Source organism: Chenopodium album, chromosome 4, assembly GCF_948465745.1.
Source record: "Chenopodium album chromosome 4, dcCheAlbu1.1, whole genome shotgun sequence".
In the NCBI taxonomy this organism is placed as follows: Eukaryota; Viridiplantae; Streptophyta; class Magnoliopsida; order Caryophyllales; family Amaranthaceae; genus Chenopodium; species Chenopodium album.
In genome coordinates, this window is record NC_137837.1 from 65,107,446 (window position 1) to 65,122,438 (window position 14,993).

At 34.5% G+C, this 14,993-nt stretch overlaps 1 protein-coding gene across 2 annotated transcripts; it reads left to right on the forward strand.

Annotated features, from left to right (window-relative positions):
• The first annotated feature begins 5,789 nt into the window (after positions 1-5,789).
• On the forward strand, positions 5,790-13,908 carry LOC145627095 (uncharacterized). 2 transcript variants are annotated; one of them, XM_081679493.1, is made up of 8 exons: positions 5,790-6,066; positions 9,539-9,594; positions 9,675-9,799; positions 10,325-10,484; positions 11,156-11,580; positions 12,301-12,804; positions 13,091-13,229; positions 13,317-13,908. In XM_081679493.1, exons 1-8 carry the CDS (start codon positions 5,998-6,000, stop codon positions 13,453-13,455), a joined length of 1,617 nt encoding a protein of 538 aa, XP_081535619.1. In that variant the 5' UTR covers positions 5,790-5,997; the 3' UTR covers positions 13,456-13,908. The 2 variants fall into 2 exon arrangements, with proteins under 2 accessions (XP_081535619.1, XP_081535618.1); XM_081679492.1 differs by having other exon boundaries at positions 12,292-12,804; positions 13,317-13,905.
• The last annotated feature ends 1,085 nt before the right edge of the window (positions 13,909-14,993 follow it).

Sequence of the window (14,993 nt, forward strand, 5' to 3'; positions counted from 1 at the left end):
ATGTAGATTGGAGTGAAGGAGAAGAAGAGTTTTATGATGCTGTTGATGATGATGAGTGGGTGAGACAGAATACAAAGTTGGTGAACAGGGAAGTGATTAGGTGTTTCAGTGAAGAGAAACAAGATTTGCAACAAAAACAAGCTGGTGCAGGAACTGAGATTGAAAGGAATTTGAGGGAGATTGATATCAGTTTCCAGCAGGAGCAGGAAGAGGATTCTGATGAACTTAGGAGTGTTCATAGTGATTCTGATGTTGAGGAGTGCACAAGCCCATGGTTTAATGGGGAGACTGATTTTGGCAAGCCTATTCAGCTTGTGCAAGGGCTGAGGTTCAGCAATGTGTATGTACTCAAGAAAGCTTTGAGAGTTCATGCTATAGAAAATAGGTATGAGTACTATTTTCTTCATAATGACACCAAGAGGCTGACTATACATTGCAAGAGGAGGTGCAACTGTGTGTATAACAAGAAAACTTGTAGGCTGCCTAAGTGTGTGTGTAGGAAGAGTGTTAAATGTCCATTTAAGGTGTATGCTGCAAGATTGGTGAAGCCAGAAACTTGGCAAATCAAGTCACTGAGATTGAAGCATCTTTGTATGAGAACAAAGATGAATAAGAAAGTTACAGCTGAGTTCTTAGCTGATAGATACTTGGAGGAGTTTAGAAGCAATCCAACTTGGAAGATTAGACAAATACAGGAGAGAGCTTTGACTGATTTGGGAATTAAAGTGAGCTACTTTAAAGCTTGGTTGGCTAGGTGTAGGGCAAAGCTAATTATTTTTGGCTCTTCAGCTGAGCAGTATGCAAAGGTATGGGACTATGCTAAGGCATTAGTGGTGCACAACCCTGGGACTGGTTGTGTGGTTGTTGTAGATGGGATAGAGCAGCCCGAACCCCCTCTTTTTTTGAGAATGTTTGTGTGTCTTGCACCATTAAGGGATGGTTTTGTTAGTGGATGCAGACCAATTATTGGAGTAGATGGCTACCATCTTAAGGGTGCTTACCCTGGCCAAATTTTAGTTGCTGTAGCTAAGGATGGTAATAACCACATATTTCCACTAGCATGGGCAACTGTGGAAATTGAGAACAAGGACACATGGTCATGGTTCCTTGAGGCATTGGTAGACAGCATTGGAGGTCAAGATGAAGGTGAAGGGTTGACTTTTATGTCTGACAGGCAGAAAGTAAGTTGATAAATTTCCAGTTTGTAATCTCCATTATGTTTTTTTAGTTTGAGATAGGTGTAGCATACTAATTATTGTGTAACTTTTTTTGTGTAAATGCAGGGCCTGCTAGAAGCATTTGAGAATGTTGTACCTAAGGCTGAGACTAGGTACTGTGTTAGACACATCTGGTCTAACTTCAAACAACAATTCCAAGGATCTCTATTCAAAGAGCTATTTTGGAATGTAGCTAGGGCTTACACTCAGGTATAATAGTTAAATCCTCCTAGTTTTGTTGATTGTGAGTTTCTGGTTTTGGTTAGTTCCATTTGATTTTTACTGTGTGTGTCTTAATTTAGTATTATAATGCATATGGTCAGACTGATTTTGAAGTGGCTATGGAGTCTATAAACTTTTTATCTGGAGAAGCCTATGATTACCTAGCAAATATCCCCCCCCAACATTGGTCCAGACATGCATTCTCCCCAACATGTAAGTCAAACATGTTGTTAAACAATTTGTGTGAGACTTTTAACGCTGTTATAAGGGATGCTAGGGATAAGCCAATCTTAACATAAATGGAATGGCTTAGAAGATACATGATGAAGAGGACCAATGATAAATGGATGGCAGCCTCTGAATGGGAAGGGTTGTGTGTTCCTTATGTGAAAAAGGTGTTTGATGGGTTGGAAAAGTATGCAAGGACATGCACTGTCCAGTCAGGTAGGGGTGAGCTTTATGAAGTGGAGTATAAGGATGATACATGTGTTGTTAACGTTGAAGCAAGGACATGTACTTGTTACAGATGGGATTTGACAGGATTGCCCTGTGTCCATGCTTTTGCTGCTTTGCTGGACAAAAGGGTTGATCCAGAGCTTTATGTCCACCCATACTACCACATAGAGACTTACCTGGCTGCCTATGAGACTCCCATTCAGCCCATGCCTGGAGCCAAGCATTGGGATAAGGTGCATATGATAGAGCCTATGCCTCCAGCTTTTAAGGTCCAACCTGGGAGACCAAAAGCTAAAAAGAGGAAGCTTGAACAAGGGGAGGGGAGTTCTGCACCTAATTCAGATAACAAGAAAGTGAAGAGAAGGAATCAATGCAAGAATTGTGGGGGTTTTGGCCATTATGCCAAAACTTGTTCTCTAGATCCTGCCCCTACACCAGTTCAAGTTCAGAACACAGCACCATCAGGAGGTAGGCCAGCATTGGACAACCCTTGGATGAAGGAACAGAGGAGGAAGAGTGAATTGAGAGCTATGAAAAAGGTAAATTCACTTACACTATTTTTGATACTTAGATTGTCATGTGTACTGTACCTATTTACTGATTATGAATGTATGTATACAGAGTGCAGCATTAGGAGCTACTGCAGGACCCAATAGCATTGGAAACAAGAAGTTTCCTCAAGAATTGGCAAAAGAAAAAGCAGCTGAGGCATCTTCTGCTTGTAATGCATCTCAGCCAACTGAGCAAGTGCAGCCTTCTGCAATGGAAGCATCAGCAAGCCAGCCCATGACTAGGAGCAGAACAAAGCTTACTGAAGCTTCCCACACCTCAGCCTCTCAGCCTCTTCCCAGACAGCAGAATACCAGGCACAAGTTACCAGTATCAAAGGGTTTACATCAGCAACAGTTCATGCACAAGGATGATATGTGGGAACTTGGCCATGGTATGTAATTTACTGCCTTAAATTTGGTTTACTGTAGACAGACAAGTTTTTTTTTTTTTTTTTAATCAGTTTGCTTAAGTATTTGAACAACTAAGTGTGGCAAGTCCATCATTTTGTGCACTTAACTATTTGGAATGAACAATATTAACTAGGGCAAGAACCCTGATTTTTGTAGTATGTTGAACCACTTCTAAAATATAATCTGATCAGCACCTGTTTATAACATTTGCATATGTAATTGGATTCAATTATTTTCATTTCAGTGCATAACCAAATTTTCATTTCATTTCATAACCAATACAACAATAACACAACATCCTTATAACAATTTCACAATCAATTGTTCCATTCCTTACTTCCTAATAAGCATACCTAAAACTAAACCAATACAACAAATAACAACAAACACAACAAACAGATTCATAGATGATGTCTTCCTGCCTTCAACCTAGCTCCTGTGTCATCTTTTTCCTATCAGAGCTAAGGGCCTTGCATTTCAATTTCAAGCTATCGATCTCATTCAGCAAGCATCTTCTTTGTCCACAAAAATCATCAACTTCTCTCTTTAAGTCAGCAAGCTCACCCTTCATCAACTTCTTATCCAATAGCAAGTTGTTAATTACTTCAGTTTGCCAACTTGTGCCATTTGGTTGATCAATCCACTCAAATGATTTACAGCCCCTTGATTCAGTCACTGGATCATAGAATTTGCAAGATCTAAACTTCCTCCCAGGATTTTCCCTAGTCCAAGAAGTTAACCTTGCAAAGGGTACTCCACATTGGCATTTCCTCTCTTTTGAAGGAGAAAAACTTAAGGAAGACATTCCTTCTGCAAAATGACACTTAGCAACTTCAATAGTAGTACATAATCACCTTAATTAGCTTTCCATACACCTAATTTCTATTAACAATCAGTAACTCATAAAACCCCCAATTTCAAATTTAATATGAACCCTAATTTAATAAAAACTGAATGTGGGTTTCAATTGCTAACTTGTTTTAACCAAATTCTGGATTAATAACCTCTACATGAACGAATGAACAAATTAATTGAATCAATCCTTTTATTTAATCAGCTAATTAAACTTGTGCATGACATACCTTAACTGCTTCAATTCCCACTGCTAAAGCAAATTCGTTTTCAAATCTTTAGATAACTGATGATTTATGGCTGATTGCTTGATGTTATTGCAGTACATTGAGAGAATTGGTATAAATCGAATTTTTGGAACAACAAATGATGAACTAGGGGTTTTATAGGATAGAAGATCGTGATTGAAAAGGGTAAAAATAAAAAAGTATCCGTTATAGTGGGCCCCACAGCACTTTTCAGTCACCGGAATTGGGTAAAGGTGGTAAAAAACAACTTTAATTTTTTTATTTGGTGGTAAAATAAAAGTTTGAAAATAGTAGGTGGTAAAAAACAATTTGTTGAAATTTTTTGGTGGTAAAACTCAAAATTTCCTAAAATTTAAATTTTTGGATTTTCTTTTAATTTCTTTCGTTTCTGCTTAAAGGCTGATGTTGTTTCCTGTTGGTGTGAGATAACATATGATCGTTCTGTTCCTACATTATATTCATGAATCAATTTTGTGTAATTTTATGGTGTTTTATTCTAATTTTTTTTTTTTTTTTTTTTTTTTTTTTATCTTATGATATACTTTTGATATATGTTGTAGTGTATGTGTGTTGATCCAGTATTTGTCTGAAAATGACCTCATGAAATTGAAATTCTATTTTGTGAGTAGTTTCACTTTTTTTTTTTTCTCTTTAACGGCCAATAATAATAGTTTTTGTTTGCTTTGTTGAATTGATGCTTATTATCTTTGAAATTAACAATATTACTTACTGATGTTTATTTGGGTTTCAAGTTTTAACAACTATATTATGTTGTTTCTTTCACAAGATTTATGTTTGTGGATGATGCATATGCTTCATTGAACACCTAATTTGAGTGACAACTATTTTGCATTTATGTCTTATACCATGTAATGTTTCGATTTTCCCATGTATCCTTTTTACTATTTTGCATTTAAGTTTTGAGAGTATGGAATCAAGGATAATGATGATAGATATACAATTTTTTGATTTTATACCGTACTTATATTAATTGTGTGATCTTTTTATTTATTTGGTAAATATTTATCATTTTACAGTACAATACAATTTAATTTTTATAACAGTATAAAGACCTTTTGTATTTAAACTTTAGCTTTTCATCTATTCTATATATTTAAGTCTAAGTCTATTATTAATTATCTAAAAGTAAATATATCAATGACTTAATACTTTATATCTAAAAAATTGTCTCAAATCCAATTAATGGTTGTATACATATTTAATTATCTATAGCTTCATGATCAAACACAATACCGCATCTCACACCCTCAGTATATCAATTCAATTGTTGCACATGATTTTTTACCGATAAAAATAAATAAATAAATTGAAAAAAATGTAACTTTAAAGTATTCGCTTCAATTCACCCTGTCAAAAAAAAAAGATAAACCTTATTTCTTCAAGTATGTGTACATTTTTTTTTCTTAACTTATAAAGAACTTACTTCCACCTCTAACAATTTAACACAAAAGAAAGCTTTTTAGAACTTTAACTTCTAAGTATTTTTTTTCTTTTATTTTTACATTTTTATATTTATTTATTTATTATTATTTTTTTGTGTTAAACTACATACTACATATATCCCGTGCATGAGCATGGGTACACTCTAGTTTTAGTAAAAGAGAGAGAAGATGGGAAAGGATATATGTATTCTTATGAGAATTGATGCTCTAAGAAAGAGAAAAAAAAAAAAAATAAAAAATAAAAAATTCATTTTTAAGTACTATATATTCGTATATATGGCTTGACTATACAAGTTTGTAGCTAAGAATTTACGAACCCCGTCCGAGTGTCCGACCCGATTTTAATCCGTTGTCATTCCGAATCATCGACTCCATCCAAATTCCAAATTCCAAATTCGTCCCCTTGGAAAGAATAGCTCCCCAATTAAGATAATGGCGGGAAAATTACTTTGCCCTACGCAATATCACTTGTCCTCTCCCAGTTTTCCCTCCCTCTAAAATTCTCTCACTTCCTCTTCTTCGTTTTTCTTCTCTCTCTCTATCTCTTTCTCTCTCTTCTTCGTCTTCAGATTAAAAGATGTCGGAAATCCAAACCCTAGACATCATCGAAGAATTATCATCCCTTGTTTCTGATCGTCTTCAAGTGGTAATTTGTCTTTCTATTTGCATTTATTGCCTTTAATTTTACCAATTTTTTGAGGAATTATATATGATAAGTTTTTATTTGTTTCTGTCCTTTAAATTGATGACTTTTTTTCAATTTATGTCGGACTAATTTGTTCAAGTCTTGTTGAATGTCATGATTTTTTAAGGGTTGTTAATTTTCTTGTTTTTGGTATTGATTTGGTGTTTTGTTGAATCAGATTTGAGATTTTCTTAATAAGGAATTGGTAGCAGTTAAGATGAGTTGGTTTTTGAGATTGTCGAAAGCCGAAAGATGAAGGTTCTTAGTTTTTTCTTCAGTGCTAGACTGCTAGTGAAAGTTGAATTGTGATTATAAAGTTAAACTTTAATTCGATTCGATTCAGTGGGTTTGCTTTTGCCAATCAGTCTAACTGGGACTGTCATCTAATTGCTAATTTCTATCAGGAGAATGTCAGGTTTGATAACCATTCCCCAAAGGCAGGGGAAGAGTGGTGTATTGGTTTGGTGTTTTTGATGCATTAGATTTGAGATTTTTTTCATAAGGAATTGGTAGTAATTATGATGAATTACCGTTTGGGTTTTAAAATGTTGGAAGTCGAAAGATTAAGTTGATTTGTGATTATAAGGTTAAACTCTAATTCAGTTCGATTTAGTGGGTTCTGCTTTTGCTAATCAGTCAAACTGTGACTGTCATCTTACTCATCTAATTGTTAGTTACCATTTGGAGAATGTCAGGTTTGATAACCATTCCCCAAAGGAAGGGAAAGAGTGGTGTAAGTTAGGAAAGAGGGTGTCGTAAATTTCTTTTCGGTTTTATGCATTTGAATCTTTTCTTGGGATTTTATTTGGAATAAGAAATGAAGAATGAATCTAGTATAATCTAGTCTCCTAACTAAGATTTAAGCCTACAAGGGCTACTAGTACAACCATTCAATTAACAGTAGTGTGCCTTGTAACATTTAGCTACTGAGGAATACTAAGTGACTCGAATATTTGATCTCACACCGCTCACTTATTATTATAATTTTAACTAGAGCAACATGAAGCTGCACTATGATTTATAAATATGACAAAAATGAGTTTTCCTTTTTGTGAAGAGAAGATCTAGAAATACCGCCAAATACGTAATGACCCTGTTGTCTTGTTTGGTAGCTGGTACTAATATGGTAATGGGATATAATTTGGGAATGAAAGTAACATCATAATATCCATGGTAATGCCATCTTATCCCCAAACATGTCTTTCTTCCCTAAATTTTTATTCCCACCCAATACCATTACCCTAATGTGGATGCTAATAAAGATTCATGAAGAAATTGAGTTATTTGATGCATTACTATGTGCTTTGTCGTATGCATTTATTACTGTTAAACAAGTAGTATGTGCATTTGATAAGTTATTCTATGTGTAAACCATTAAACCCTGGACGCTTATTCTTCTTAAGGATCTGAACCCTTGGAAGTTGGCAGCTAAAAGTTTAAAATTTATGTTGAGACATTGATTACATACACTGTTTTTTAGTCTAGGTTTTCTGTAGCATTTCTTGTACTTATTATAAAAAAACAAATAATCTCCTATATTAAAATATGCTGCAGCATTTGGATTGAGTTTTGTCAGTACTTGTGGTCATTGTGGACTTATGTTTTATATTTTGCATTAGCATTATGTTTGAGAGAATTTGGCTAATGTATCGTACCACCTCTTGCACTGGTTGATGAAACATAGCGTTATTGAACTTGTATTACATGGATACTTTCACCTTTAGCTTGGAACTGTTTAAAATGTTCCATGATGGGTTAGGATTATGAAGGAAAGTAAGGTTAAATGTTTTAAAGCTTCAAAATGTGAATAGGAAATATATTAATTGATAACTACAATTATGAATACACAAAGGTTTGAATGTGTTTCAAATAACATGCAAAAGAAAAGTTAGGGATAGAGGATGTAGTGTCTTAATATTCTGAGATAATTTTGGTTATGGGAAAACATAATTAATAATTAAGTTACAAGATTATACTCGTCACATAATATTTGATGTTTTAAACTCTTTACTATATTATGTATTTGTTAATTTAAAAACAAGAAATTAGTAGAAAAGAGAATTATTGCTGTCACTCTCTTACTTGAATAACATGGCATCTATATTTGGTATGTCCAGTGATAAAATTACTACTCTGTAGTCTATACATGTGCTTTTACTGTCCCTAGAAAACTTGTTGTGGCACTGAAGTAATATTGGAATATTAAGACAATATGTATGAAGTAATATTGGGATGAGCAAGCTTGCCAATCATCTTAGAAGGAGAGAGTGGAAATTATTCAGTACCTGAAGTGAACATGACAGTACAAATGCCATTAGCTTAAAACAAGCTATTAACCGACAAAAGACACAAAGGAGTGAGGACACAAAAGCCTTATCTAAAGAGATCAATTTCTTTGCTCCCCACCTTCTAGGAAGGGTTGAGAATATAGGCTCTTCATGTGTTATGGCTACATAGCCAGCATATCTATTGTAACAGCTTTACACCTACTAACTACATGAAAAATAATCTTTCTGTAAACAATAGTATTTGGTATACGGCCCTCACCAAAAATGCTAGCATTTTTGTTAAGCTGAATACGGCACACCGTTACAAAATAGTATGAAGCTTGCTTCTGTTCTCAGATTTTCTGCATAACTTGATGGTAAAGCTCTTCTTAGCATCAGAACTAACCACCGACCTCCCAATATTAAGCAAATTTAGTATCTGTTGCCATAAAAATCTGGAATAAGTGCAAGCAAAGAGCAAGTGGGCTGTCTATTCTATTGACTGCTAATGAGGAAATGGTGAGAGGGTGCATAGTAGAAATCAGGAGACAATTGGAGTAGGCAGTAGACCTTTAAAGAATTACATGAAGCTTGGGTGTCCGGTCAAGCGAAGAAATATGCTAGTATATGTCCATTACTCCATTATGTCTTTTTTGTATCTTACTAACATTACTCATTGAATTCTTCAAAATGCTGTAACAACTCTGCAGCTTTCAAAGCTGCTATCGTGCTAAGGAAAAAATTAATATTTAGAAACTAAGAGCTTGTGAGAATTTTTATTCCCTGTTGAGGGGAACTGGATTGGCATGATCAGTCTTGTAGAAAAGCTGATAGTGATGAGTAGTCGTCTTAATAGGCGCATCAATATCAGCGTCATCAATGCTTAATGCCTTTAAAGTAGTTTATTCTAATAGGCATATCAATATCAGCATCATCAATGCTTAATGCCTTTAAGTGTTTTATTCTTATATCGACTATAGCTATTAGTGTTCCTTGTTCTGATGTCATTGAGGTAGCTGTTCATTGTGGATTTCTTGTGTTTGACTAGATTAAGAATAAAATTATTAATGTAGTATCATGTCGCTGATGGTAGCATACATAATTATTCTTTGTAAAACGTTGTGAGTTAAAAATTTTGTGTGACTGACCATTGTTTCTTATTTCAGGTTTCTTATAAGTGGCTTAGCCGTAACTTTTTGGTGTCATCAAATGTTGCGAAAAAGTAAGTCTTCCTCATTGAAGAAATTGGGTTTGCATTCCTTTCTACTGCCATGCTGATGTTTACACTCTGAGTTTGTCTAGGTTGCTTCAGGAATTTGTGGAGAAAACCAAAGATGATTTAGAAGTCGTGTACACTGTAGCAGGATGGTTGAAGAAAGCTCCACCAACTTACCACATAAGACTTGTTCCACAGCCAAAACTTGAAGGTTGAAGCTTACAAATTAGATGTTTATAGCCATTTCAGCATTTATGTATCCATCTATTTATTTATTTATGTTTAATAAATTAAAAAATTAATTAATTTCTAATTCTGGATAATTGGAGTGAAAAGCCACCAAGATTTTAGCTGTAGTCTGTCTGAAATGATCCTGATAGTGATGGTAGTCTTGATTTCTACATAGCTTTAATTAATTTGTTTTAAGAGACATGTGGTATTTGATCTAAATGGTCAACAATGTCGTCTTACTAGTTGTAAACTGAACAGAAATCACCCGACAGTCCTGGATAATTGGAATATGTCTGATGATCTTGATAGTGATGAGTAGTCGTCTTTAGTCTCTTTATGATCGCTTTTTTTTAACTAGTCATCTTTAGTGAGGTGTTATCCTTAAGAACTGTAATTAAAGAGCTATATATTGATTTACAATTAAAAATTAGCTGGCAGTTCAATAACAGTTGTCTATGTCAACAGAATGATTAAACTATTCAAGAATCTTAAATGAATTGTGCAGAAGCTAAGCATGATTTTGATGGTAATTGCTCCGTCCAAGTCTATAGTGTACAATCTTGTATCCCAAAAGATCCAGCTGCTATTTGGAATGCTGAGTATATTCAAGCTGAAGAGCTTTTCAAGCAACCTGTCACAATAAATAATTGTCTCAGAGATAATAGGTCATTTTCTTACCTAGCTATTTCCAACTTTATTTAACAGATATTTTTGTATTTGTTGATGGATGTGCTAATTCTTTGTTCCTTTCAATCTATATTGAAATGTGGTATCTTTTGGGTGACTGCCTAGACATGCATAGTCATGAGCTAATTGTTTAGAATATATTGTGATGGGAAGGTTGCTTTATTCACCCTCTGTATACTTATGGATCTCAGTAGTGGCTGGATAACTTTGCTTTTTGGAAGGACAACTGAGCCTGTTGCTATTTTTATGTTTCAAGATTCTGTTAATAGTTTTAAAGTTTAACCAAAACAAATATTACTCCCTCCCATGTGTCCAGGACTCCAGGCGAAACTTAAAGAAAGCAGAAAAGCCACTGCTTTGATGAGCTTGAATTTTGTAAATAACTTCCTGTGAATGCTCTGCTTGTAAATATATCCTTTTACTAAGGAAGCTTTATATAAAGAGAACAATGAACTGAAAAACCTAATTACAGCTGGCCAACTTCTGTAGTTCTGTAGCTTGTCAAAGGGCACACCGATCTTACAAACATTTTCTAGTTGTATGTTTTTTTTTTTTTTTTTTCAAGTAGTAGTCTTTGGGATTAGTCCTCAGGGAGAATTTTTTTTGGCAACTTCTGGATAGCTGAAATTCTTAATTATGTGTGATTCAGGTTCTGTGGGGTCTCAAATTCCTTGGTTAAGCGTGATGCTGAGGGAGCACCTGCAGCAATAACAGTGCCCCAAACTAAAGGTGTAGGGATTCCTGGCCAGGTTGTTGGCAGTTCTGTTAATAAAATTGGTTCTTCTTTGCAACCTCAGCCAAAAAAATTGGAGCAAGCTAGCCCAAAAATAGCTCTACAGGCTTCCAACGTGACTACTCCCAAAATAGAATCCGATAGATCTGGTACTTGTGATATCCAAACCAAGGAGTCAGATAAGGATAAAACCTCTCTTCCAGTCAAGAAGAAAGGTCAGACTGACAAGAGTTCAGCAGGAACTAAAAGCTCTTTAGCAAACTTATGGGGTCGTGCGTCATCAAAATCCAAATCCACTAACTCTTCCGTAGAAGAAAAATGTCATGCTTCCAAGGCAAATGGTGAGTGTCAAAATCTATTTATATGGAGTATTTCTTTGCTCTTATTTATATGTCTTATTGTCTTTTGCTTATTAAAGCTGGTGCTACTGTGCTAGTCATACGTAAACTTTTTGAGAACTTGTTAATTTAGACTTGTATCTAAGTTGCTCTTTCACTCTTTCTCTTTCAGAATCATGTGGTCCATGTTTAATATTCAGAGATGCCTACTATAAGAAGTTAAGATTTCAAATAATCATATTTGATGTTTAATCTCATTCCTCATATGGCTCTGTTTTGGAACTCTTCTAACCCTGAAGTTAGTGAACTTTTGACATTGAGATATGATAGAATTTACCGTAGGTCTGGAGTCCTAGTTCTGAAATACATATGATAAGGATTCATAATGAACTTCACAGGAAAATTGGAACCTTAAGTTGTCATGTCTACTGTTTTATTATGTATGGAGTATGTTTATTTTGGTTAAAGCCGACAATTATGGAACCCTACCACCAAAATGTACCATCTGGCAATAAGCAAACCATCGTCAGTCTATGAAGCTTACCAGATTGGTGTTTAGGACTTTTGGTCCTATTTCATTTCATTTGAAATATCAAATACATCTGCATGGTTGGGCACATGTATAACTAGATAGATGGATAGATAAACAGACGTGCAGTTATGCATGTGTATTGATGTTAGTGCTATAACTTTTTGACTATCGTACTTGGGCAGGTGTTTTAGATAGTGCAGATGCTCAAATTAGTGTTCTTGAAAATTTAGAGGCTGCAAGTAGTGATGATGAATCAAATGTCAATTTCAAGAGAGCTTCCAATGACGGTGGCAAGAAGAGAAGGGTAGTACTTGATGATTCAGATGAAGAGGATTTTGAAACTGCTGTTAATCTGGGGTCGCCTGATGTTCAAAGTACAAAATCATCTCAAGACTCGAAGCAAAAGAGTAGAACATCAGACAAAGAGAAAAGCGTATTGAATTTTGACAAGCAGGATGAATGCAAACCAGTAGTTAAGGAAGAGAAAGAAGTAGATGATGCTGGCCATTATGCTAAAGAAGAATTTTCAGCTCTTTACATGGGCAAGAATGTAAGGAATGCCAATTCTGAAAAAGTCCATGGTAAGACCCCTGACATTGATATGAGTAGTAAGAATAAAGCACCAGAGGCTGCTTCATCCTCGCCTAAAAGAAGAAAAGTATTGAAGACACACATCGATGAACGTGGGAGAGAAGGTACTGCGTTTATACTGTATTATTGTGTCTTGTTAATGGTTTCTTGGCATTTTACTTTATGGATTTCCCTTTTTCTAGTTTACTGTGTTGTTTGCTGTGGACTTTGTTTGCTTGTATTGGTTTAGATTTGATGGGTATTTCTCATTGCTTTAATGTTTTGATTTTACTTACGGAGCAAATCCAGGATTTATATGTGAGAAATAGGGTTCGTGTGGTTCTAACTTTCAAATTTTGTCCATCATTCTCTCTGGCTGTGGAATTGATTATTTGGTCTTGGTTTTGTTAGTCACTGAGGTGGTATGGGAAGGTGAAGAGGTAGGCACGAAAGAGACAACTGCAAGTAAGAATAACACTGACAGTGTGAAAAATTCTAATGGTCACAATGGGAAGGCTGAAGAGAACGGTTCTGCTAACCCTGTGAACAGGTTATTAACATATTTACAATTTACGACATTAGAATCATTGCCTTGTTACTAGCTCGCTTCATTAACATTTATATTGTTTTGGTTTAGGGCTAATACTACAAAGAAGTCTCCAGCGGTTGGAAGCACAGCGCCTTCCCATACAATGGGAAAAGCTGGCGGTAAGAAAGGAGCAAATGCAAAGGATCCAAAGCAAGGCAATATATTATCATTCTTCAAGAGAAAATGACTTGTTGTGTAAAATGATATTGATGTTTGCCATTAGATTTAGTAATGTAATTATATTTTGCTGTAATTTTAAGAGTCGAGAGCATTGATCACCTAATCCATTTTAGTTTATCCTGCCATTTTATGGTCATGCCTCTGTTATTTTCTTATTAAAGGGTTGCCTACTTGCCTTCATTTGATCTTTCAAAGTCATGTCATGTTGTGAAAGCTCTGTAATACTATAACAAAGGTCCAAATGTACTTGTTACTTGTTTTTTATTTTTTATTTTTTATTTTTTATAAGCAACACTTTCATATATGATCAATACCCCAAATTCCATTTGTTTGCTTAAGAATTTTGTAAATTTAAAAATTCAAATTTTAAACTCTTGGGGTTTAGAAATTCAAGGGGAGGTAGGATACTCTTATGCCAGTCCGTTTTAGGTATCAAAATAAAAGAACACTCCATACATAAGGTATTAAGTATAAGGTCCAAATTGATATTGCCATAATTTTATTCTTAATTTCTACCTCATATCTTTTATTAAATCTGTCCTCATTAACTAGGTGTTAGCAATCGAGTTATAATTTTCTAATATCAATAACTATCTACATGAGATTCTTTGCTTTCTAAAATGTGCCCTAGAAAAATCCAAGATTGTTTTTGAACCTGTATCGCAATTTTAGGGTCACACTCTACCTTTCATTAACCAATACAATCACTAAAATAGTTAAATACAAAGTACTCCCTCTGTTTTTCTTTAATGACTTCCTTTTACAGTTGTTTATATTAAGTGTGTCATTTTGTTTTATGACATCTCAACGTATCTTTCTTTTTTTTTAAATTATATTTTTCATCTTATGGTCTTCACACCCACTTTTTTTTATTATTATTATTATTATTTCCCTCGTCCTAAAAAAAATAATAATACCCCACTATCCCTATTTCAATAATTTTTTAATTTCCCACCAATTTCACTTACACAATATTTTATTCAGTAACTTTCTCCATAGAATTATGTGTCAGTTTAATCGCTTGATTTTAGAAAAAAAAACGGAGTGATTATAAGAAATATTATGAGTAATGTTCAATGGTGAGTGGGAAAAATTCTCCTAGAAAGAAAATGATGGCTTGGAGCCTTCAGCCTCGGATGTGTTTATTAACTTGTGTGTGCTACATGTGATTGAAATGTTTGGGCCTATAGTATTGGGCTTGATCATGGCTATGCTAGTTGGTTTGGTTAGTAGTATACTTCCTCAGTTTACATTTTTTTTTAGGAAAAATTGAGTTTATAAATCCCAACTTTGGGCGGTTTACTATGAAAAATCTCAACTATGCATTATCCCTCAACAATCCCAACTTTGATACCCATCTTCTTTTAAAGATCCCAGATGACCGGTTACTTGAAGAGAAGGTTAACTCATTTTTTCTAAAAAAAAAAAAATTGCCCCTTGTCAGAATTTTAGTGGTCCAAAAAATTAAATTAAATGTTTTTTTTTTTAAATCTGATTTATTCAAAATAAAAAAAAAATTAAAATAAACAACCCAGCCCCCACCCC